The 9,649-nt window shown below is 37.0% G+C and overlaps 1 protein-coding gene across 1 annotated transcript in view; it reads left to right on the forward strand.

The window, feature by feature from the left end:
- The window catches only part of nadsyn1 (NAD synthetase 1), a 39,319-nt gene extending 34,173 nt beyond the window's left edge, over nucleotides 1-5,146 (forward strand). The window contains 1 exon segment of the mRNA XM_020923334.2: nucleotides 2,870-5,146. Within this exon segment, the coding sequence (XP_020778993.2) occupies nucleotides 2,870-2,905 (36 nt within the window). The 3' untranslated portion in view covers nucleotides 2,906-5,146.
- The last annotated feature ends 4,503 nt before the right edge of the window (nucleotides 5,147-9,649 follow it).

The following is a 9,649-nucleotide window of genomic DNA, read 5'->3' on the forward strand; positions in this document are numbered from 1 at the left end:
GACAGGCTACTCATTGCACTAAAAATCAGTTTACATGATTATATTTAAGAGATCTTGTTGTCAAGGAAGTAGAAAGGCCAAATAAGAATCAGGTTTGTGGAGACGCAAGCCCGCTCACAGTAGGATACGTGTTTTTCAGTGCAATAAAAACAACAAAAATAAAATATATATATATATGCTTTTACTTTAGTCTATTTATTGACTAAGAAGTTACACACTGTGGCTTTAACACTTCCTACATAACAACAATGCCCTCCTTGCCACTGACGCACTCTGCAGTATGACCTCAATCTTATTACCCACACAAAACGTTCAGTAACCACAAAATGCACAGAGATTGGACGACACGGTACACTTTTTGAAGAAATGAAACATGAAATTGAAAAATGAATGTAATTTTTCACACTGAAGAATTATATTTCGCCATTTCCCTTGATCCCTTGAATATTTAAGAGTCTTACAAACACAAAATTGACCCTTGTGATCTTTAAGCCATGTTATATTGTTGTTACCTCCTCGAAAACAAACGAAGAAAAGAGGTAGAGCGTTCACTGGGTCATAAAAAAGTTAACAATAACCGTACAGGTGCTCTATGAGGGTTAAACTTGTAATCTAAACAGAAAGTTACTCTTACTGAAAAATGTAAAACTGGGCAGGGTACAAACCCGAGGCACTCCGACTGAATATATTAAAAGTTCTTTATTACATGGAGAGACGCCAACGTGTTTTGACCAGCAAGATGGTCTTCATCAAGGCATAATGGTAGAACAGGATGCCATTAAATACAATTAATTATTATCATCATCTCCCACAAAAAGTTTCGAAATTGTATAATGGCATCCTGTTGGGTAAGGAGGGGAGCACATATTATATCAAAGAAAAGTGGGAAAGAGAGGGAAAGTTTACAATGACAGAAGATGATTGGGAGCACATATGTCAAATCCAGTGGATCTCAACAGGGTCAAATACATGGCGTGAATTTTGTTGGAAAAACCTAATGAGATTTTTCATTACACCAGTACAAAAGAGACACCAAGGAATAGGTGATGCCTGCTGGAGATGTGGGAATGATGGGGCTAATCACTTCCATATTTTTTGGGAATGTGGGGTCATCCAAGAATACTGGTCAGAGATTCATCAACATCTGCAGGGTGTTTTTTCATGTGTTTTCCCCCTGTCATTTATAACTTTGTACCTTGGTAATTAGTGTTAGACGGCTTTAGCAACACAAATAAGAGATTACTCTATATTCTACTGGCAGCAAGTAAACAGGCAATAACAAGGAAATGGCTTAAACCTGAGCAACCAACAATTGAGAACTGGATTGACATTGTGCAAGAGATCTACATGATGGAAAAGATTTCATTTTTACTGAAAGTGCAGCTGGACTCTTTTTACAAGATGTGGACTAGGTGGACAGAATATGTAAAGCCAGTGAGATCAGACTTCATATAACACTACCTCACAGTTGCAATATTCTGTTAAATTGTGAAAAAGGTTCCCTGGCTCCCCAACCTGTTCTGAGTTTGTATATGTTTGTAAGAGCAGGAACATGTGATTTAATTTTACACACTGCAAAATGTAATCTGCTTTTTCAATAAAAAGTTAATTTGAAAAAAAAATACAATTAATTATCAATCACATGACCACATCGCATGACTATAGGAAAAAGAGACAACAAACAAAACAAAAAAGATTATCCAACCATGAGGAATATATAGGTGATGAGCAGACCCACCCAACAGCAACAAGATAAACAGGACATGCTGGAGATAAGTAGATGTGTCCATCACATATGCAATAATTAAAATACAATTAGATACCACAGGTCAAAAACATGACCTACATTAAAGAATTGCCAAAAAAATAAAGTTTCAGAGGAACACTGAATAGTCCAAAACGTAATTAAGGTCCGGATGTCGTGTGATCTTTAAGCTTACGATCCAGAAGGTTTTTTTTTCTAGACGGTTGACGGAGTCTCTGATGTTTGAAGGGACTGCCTCAATTACCTTGACTTTTAAGAGGCTGACTTTACATTGAGTGGAGAGGATTGTACACCTAGAGTTGTGTTTTGTTTCACTCACACATGTTTGAACAACCCTTTATTATTTATCTGTCTATATCTCCAAAGCTCAGATACTCTGTTCCACCATGTGATGTCATGAAGCGATAGTTTTCAAGTTAACAGCTCCTTTTACCTTCCTTGTCTGAGAGAAGAACACATCCTAAACATGGAGGGTTTGTGTGTTGAACATGTGTGAATGAAACAAAACAACTGTTTGTTTTTGATGAGGAAACGACGTTGTAACATAGACCAGAAAATAGCGTAATATGAGCCCTTTAATGCAAATTACTTCTACAAATACTAGTACACATGGTCACAAGAGATAAATTATATGAAAAATAATGTAGTAAAGTTACAGTAGTTATTGTTATTGTAGGGTTATTGTTACATCCCTACAGTTAAAGTAGGGATGTAACAATAACCGAAATATCGTGATATCGTATCGTCAAAAGTCTCACAATAATATCGTCGGCTGTCACAATATATCAAATAAATGCATGGTTTTATAGTTGCAACATCTTATAAACATAGAGCTACATAGAACTACATATCCCATGATTCATTTCAGTGCAGACAATATGAAGAAACGTGTTTTTTACTTGAATTCTTGGGATTAGGATGGAAATAATTCACACCAAAGAAGCAAAAGAAGTGTCCCCTATCTACAATTATATCAGCCTCTCCAAAATATCACATTAAATATTGTACTGTGAGATTTGGATATCGTTACATCCTTAGTACAAAGTGATTATATACATTTTAAATATATTTATAGTAAGTTTATTTTGCTTTTTCTCTCAACAGGTGTCTCAGATCTCTCCAAAGAAGCACGATGAATGAACCAAAGTCAGTGACCTGCATTAAAGCCTTTATTTTAAAATTACAATGCCAGTAACATACAGTATTTTACCTCTAAATACAAAAGGACCGATGTCTGTAGGTGAGTAGCTGTAACTGTTGGGGGAATGTGGTTTGTCTTGAATGTGAAACCCTCAGAGCAGGAAAACCGTTCACATGTGACAAATGGCATGTGTGTTTCTACTTCCTGGAGCTGTGTACAAGATGTTCAGTCTTTTACCTGTAAAGTAGAGAGCAGCTCGCCTGGCATATCTCTCTGCATCTTTTATACAGATTGGTTTCAGTCTGGTCTCCACTCCCTCCATCTCCAAGAGCGTCTTGAGTCAGAACCAAACATGACCGTGAAACTATCAGATTTATTATTTATTATTCATTGGTTACCTACGATTTACAGATAAAATCAAAATTCCTGTTCTTCAGATTAACAGAGTTTAGGGCTTTGCTCATTGAGCCTGCAGAAATCCACAAACTCTGCTGTGTGTCGTGGTGTTCTACGACTCTGCAGCGTGAGATAAAATCGCTTATACCTCTGTCAGCGGGAATTCCCAAGTCTAACTGCTGTGCGTTAATGAGCTCTATTCACGCTTATGTCACAAACCAGGAAGATGTTTGGAAAGATGTGATGACAACTTTCAGTGGGCTCTGTTCCCAGTAGTAAGTCTGACAGAATCTAAAAAAAGTTTAAAATGTCCCAGTTTTCTTCATCTACATGTCATTGTGGAGTTTCGTTATGTTCGGCAAATCAACAATTACAACCGTACTTCAGTTTTCATCATTTCCTCACTGACACACAACTCCGAGCACACTGGGTACAAGCGATTAGAAGGGATGAGGCGCCATTTTACCTCTGATCACATTTAGTCGTCATCGCATGTTTCCAAACGTCTTTCCTGGTTTGTGACGTAAGAGTGACTAGAGCTTATACTGCATAATGCACAAGTAGTTCCGGCAACAGCCAAATCACTGTTCTGTATCACTGCTCTGCGGCCCTCGCCATGACATCACCATAGCAACGGGTAAACCCATGCTCAACCGCTGTGGGTGGAACGTGCACTGCAAAAATGCTTAGCCAAAATTTACGATATAAACACTTAAATCTATCAGAAAATTACTTAAAAGTTGTGAAATTATCTGTCCATGCTGCAAGATAATTAAAATAAACTACCTCTAGACTAGAATTAAACACTCCCAGAGCTATTAAGTAGATAATGCATCTGGAAACAAGATGAATAACCTGATATATGTTTTAAAATCTCAGCCAGATCAGAGAAATTTGCAATGTAGTAACAAGAATTATTTAAAACATTGAAATAACTGATATTTTGGAAATTTACAGACAGGGAACAAGCTTTTCACATTTCTAAGTTAGTCATTTCAGTTTGTAGCCGTGGTACAAGCACATTATACAACTTGGAACTGTGCTTTATGCAGTTTTAACGTACGTCTTAAGCCGTGGGATAAGCGCGTTAAAGAATTTGGAGCCGCTATTCGTTTAATGCTTTCATAAAGTATCTAAATAATATGTATCGTATAAAATTCAATATACATGAGCAACTACTTACTATACTACTAAAATGTGAATTATACTGGGATAATAACACTGACAGATAATAGTAAAACTCTTAAAGGTGCACTGTGTAACTTTTCTGGTGCGATTCTGCCATCTGCTTGTCACTATGGAGACGTCATTGCTTTGCCTTGAATGCTCCACAGCTTTAAACTTATCTTTTTTTTTTTTTTAATCCAATTACATGCATTGTTATTGTTAAAACATTCACGTTAAAAGTCAGATCTCTCTTTTGTAACTTGCCTGTTTCCTTGGAGATGGACACATTTAATGCTCTAGTGTGGAACATGAAAGACAAAGCTATAACATCTCCATGAAAACAACAGTAACAGTTTCATAGTGCATATTTAAATGTGAAATAGATAGTACTTCCTTTCATATATTGTTCAGTTCAGTGAGGCATTTCCATACAATGACCTAAAATTAAACTTTCTCTGTTGGTAAGAAAATGGGTCAAATGTTTGTATTTACACAGTACATCTTCCAGTCTGCTTTATTTGGGTTCTGTGTGTTATTTTTAATTGTGTACACACGTTTCTCTACCTTTTTTCATTGTAACAATCAAAAGATGCCAGAAAATTACAATAATACAATGTACTTGATCATTTTATCAGGGACCTTGAGTTTGTGTTTGTTTATAAGCTGCAAAAAATAAATCAGACTCAAATGCATATCTTTTCTTGTACACATTTCTTCACATATAAGACTAGATATCTTCTTTTTTTCACACTTTCTTACCAATGTTGAGATAAGACAACAATAATTTAGATAAGAAATTTTATCTTATCAGAACATTTCTTATCCGCTGTTGCTTCCACAGTGGGGAACAGAGTTAGTTAAAGGGACAGAACGTAGATTTATGCTCTTACTTTTTAATAAAACAACGTATTTCTATAGTCAAACTGAGCTGTGTTGTAGTCAAAACCGCACTAAATGAGACCAAGACCAGTTCAAGACCAGGACCAAGACCTCTCAAAGTCAAGACCGAGACAAGACCAAGACTTTTAAAGGTTGAGACCGAGACAAGACCGAAACGACGGCCCATTAAGATCAAATCGAGACCAGCTTTGTCATTTCCTTTATGTATTTGTATTTTACAGTTCTTTTGGCGCATATATATTAATGTTTTTATAAATCTATCTCCATTTGACCTGATTAATGTTAATTTAAGCTTAAAATAGACCAAGCAACTGCACTTAAACACTCTGTGCCCCTTTTTTGGACTCTGACCGACAGTTTGAGAATCACTTCTTTAATCCCACTTCCACTGACACTTTACAGAAAACAACGTCAAAGTGAATTTCAAGTTCATAACATTTACAGTTACATTATCTTACTGGTTTTGCAATGATCTTTATCAGCTTCTGCACATTTACCAGCTATAAATATGAAATATGATTGCACTCATCAAGTGTCAGACCTCGAGTCCGAGACAAGACCGAGACGAAGCGCCTTCAAGACCGAGACCAGACCGAGTCCAAATGCACGTGAGTCCATCTCGAGTACTACGACACTACAACTGAGCCTGTGTTGCCTTAAAGTGGCAGGTTAGACTCCACATTTTACCAAAGCGCAGTAAAGATCATTGTATTTAAGATTTTACAAAACATTTTACTCTTTCTTTCCCAGTCTGGCCATTTTTTAAGTTTCAAATTTTACTTCTTCTTTAGAAATCAGAGAATTCCAACCAGGAAGATAAACGGGGGAATTCCATAACTCTTACATAGCACCCATGATGTACTCTGGGCCATAACTCCGCTTATGTACACAGAGATTATTATTTGACAATTAAAATGACAAGAAACACCTTTATTTTGTTGAAATCATGTTTAAAGTATCAAAAAAAATGTGTTTGTAAGAATAAATTGTACATTCTTTTTATAGAATTATCCCCAGTGTAATGTCATCAATGTGAGTCTCTCAAGCTGTACTTATAATTATCAACATATTTTTCAACATTTTTTTCACAAACGGTTTCTCAGTTGCTGTCAAACTATAATTTATATTTACACCTGGTATTATAGCACCAGATTAAGTAGAAATTAGAGAATTATCAAAAGCTGAGTATTATTAAAAAGTTGCTGATACAATACATAGCTCAATTCATAGGCCACGATATGATACATACCTCGATACAGTGCACTTTCGATTTGATACGATGTATTTCAATATAAAAATAAAGGCTAAATCACGGCTGTGATACTAAAAGTCTTTGTTGAACCCCTTCTTGTGTGAAGTTCATATGAAACACAAACATTTTAATCATCAAAACAGTGAAAATATCAGATGTGTCACAATGAATTTCCTAAACAAGCAACTAAACTGTAGCACTGTAACAAAATAATGCAGTAAAATATACCAAAAAATACTCTTGGCAAGATATTGATACAGCAGCCCACGATATCGATACTGTATCGTCACATTTGGCGATAGGATATGTTGATATTTCGACATTTTTGCACATCCCTACCTTTCATACACACTTGAACTTGCATTTAGGGTACACACATATGTTTTTCATTCACCGTATTTAGACAGGTGTTGCCTCATGTAAAAGCTCAGAACCTCCAGAATTCACTGACTACTGTAAGCTGCAGAGGCCGCACTAGCACTGATTCAAGACTGACTGCAAGTGCTGCAGTTTAGGTAGAGACCATTCAGATCAGTGCCAGTCCTTTTAGGTTTAAACCAACTGGATTTGAGCCTTGAAACTGTGTATTAAGAAGCTATATTTGATTTGGACATGTCTATCTCTTATCTAGGGACATGGATAGGTCAAGTTTATGAGTTTCTCTGAAGAATAAATCAGTGTACATGGTCAGAAAGTTGATAAAATGACCTACATAAATCCCTGAATGCCAGTCTTTCCGTGCCATGTTCTTGGATACACTTTTTATTTGTAGAAATGTGAGTAAAATGTGTGAAATATAACATGTGACAGTGGTGAAGAGAGTTACAAAGAAGGTCCTTATAGGTACAATCTTGATGGAATATTTTTACACACTTTTACGTATTACATTCAGAGTCAAGGGGATTATGTGAATGTTGAAACCTTGTGAATGATTTTTGAATTATATACAGTAGCTGCAATTCTCATACGCAGACCGAGTAACTCCTCAAAAGATATTCCGCTGTCTAAGTTACTAAAACAGGATGATTAATGGTTAATGTTGAAATAAAGACATGGTAAATAAAATCATATCTTCAAATTTAGAGATTCTATATTACACAAAATCGAGTCTTGTGAGCTTTAAGGCATGTTATAATGTGGTTAACTCTACAAAAACATATTTGGAGTTGTGTTTTGTTTCAGTCACACATGTTTGAGGAACTCTTTATAATTAGTCTGTCTACATCAGGGGTGTCAAACTCAAATTCACAGAGGACCAAAATTTAAAACTGGGAGTAAGTCATGGACCAAACTATATATTTATTGAAAAAATTCAACAACATCTGCATGTATTCTCTTTGTTTAAGATATGTAATGTTAAACCTTTTCTTATTCAAATAAATGTTTAATAATAGTTTTGCTATCTGCTATAGCCTGTCTGCAGCCAGTGGGCCAGGTCTAATACATATTTGGTATGATCTCGCAGGCAAAATATAATTATATTGTGCGCCAAATTTGGTCCCCGGGCCTGAGTTTGACATGTCTGGTCTATGTCTTCAAAGCTCAAAATGCTCTGTGGTACTTTTCAAGTTACCAGTTACCAACATTTACCTTTTATTCAGAAAAGATCTGCAATTTCTGATCTGAAATTATCCAATTGATTCTAGTGAAGATGTAAGGAATCTAAAAACACAGTGGAGCACTTCCTGTATTACCGCATGACATCACAAGGTGGAGTCTGCTATGGTCCAAAGCAACAAAAATATCTGACGAAGGCTTTTTTTTTTTTTTGCTGAAACGTTACTTAAAAATAAAAGTAAAAAGCTTTTGAACATCGGCCATCTGACTGTGCTATGCATTTTTCACTTTTATTTTGCTGCTTCTTTGCATTTGCACCTGTACAAGAACTTTGATGTGCGTTTTCTGTTTCATTTTCACACCCAAATATGCAGGGTTTGTGTGTTAAACAACCTAGTGCATGTCAACGGTCATAGTTATCCTGCCACTAAAAACAGTCTTGCCCACTCCACAAAACACCCAAAGCAAATCTATTAATACACCAGACTGTCGATGTAAATGTCTGTGTCGATAGAATAATTTTAGAAGTAAAACCAACCTTGTGTCGCATGAATCGCTTGTATTTTCTCATATATCAGTCCGCTGCTAAGCTTTCTTGCTGCTGCTGCTCAGACATAAATCCTTCAAATGCAAGGTTGGTTTGACTTCTAAAATTATTCAATCGACACAGACATACATCCATCCATTTTCAGGTCGCAGAGACAGCAGTCTAAGCAGGGACTCCCAGACTTCCTTCACCCCAGACACGTCCTCCAGCTCCTCCGGGGGGACCCCGAGGCGTTCCCAGGCCAGCCGAGAGACATAGTGCCTTCAGCGTGTCCTGGGTCTTCCCCGGGGCCTCCTCCCAGTGGGGCATGCCCGGAACACCTCCTGAGGGAGGCGCCCAAGAGGCATTGGGAACAGATGCCCGAGCCACCTCAACTGGCTCCTCTCGACGTGGAGGAGCAGCGGCTCTACTCCGAGCTCCTCCCGTGTGACTGAGCTCCTCACCCTATCTCTAAGGGAGCACCCAGCCACCCTGCGGAGGAACACACACAGACACAGACATTTACATCAATAATCTGGCGTAATAATGGTTTTGTTTCGGGTGTTTTGTGGAGTGGGTAAGACTGTTTTTAGCAACAGGATAACTATGGCCATTGACATGCACTAGCCTAGCACCAGTGAGCTCTGCAAATACAAGAACTGGATGTAATATTTTTTTTAATAAGTGTCTCCACACATCTCCAACACTTTGGCTCACAAGGAAATTAAGTCCTATGTCAAAAATTCCAGACTGAGCCTTTACCTTCTAGATTTTATACTACTTTTATGTTCATATTTTTAGTTAAGCAAGCTTTCTTTATGGCTCTTATTGCCTCATAACACTTGGCCTAAATACACTGGGTCACTTAACTCACATAAAACACATATAAACTTCTAAGTGGGACATTTTCTTCTTGTAATTTCTCATTTGACTGTCTCTTATCTC

This window comes from Boleophthalmus pectinirostris, unplaced genomic scaffold (assembly GCF_026225935.1).
Source record: "Boleophthalmus pectinirostris isolate CB_2022bp ecotype Guang Dong unplaced genomic scaffold, ASM2622593v1 HiC_scaffold_19, whole genome shotgun sequence".
Classification (NCBI taxonomy): Eukaryota; Metazoa; Chordata; class Actinopteri; order Gobiiformes; family Gobiidae; genus Boleophthalmus; species Boleophthalmus pectinirostris.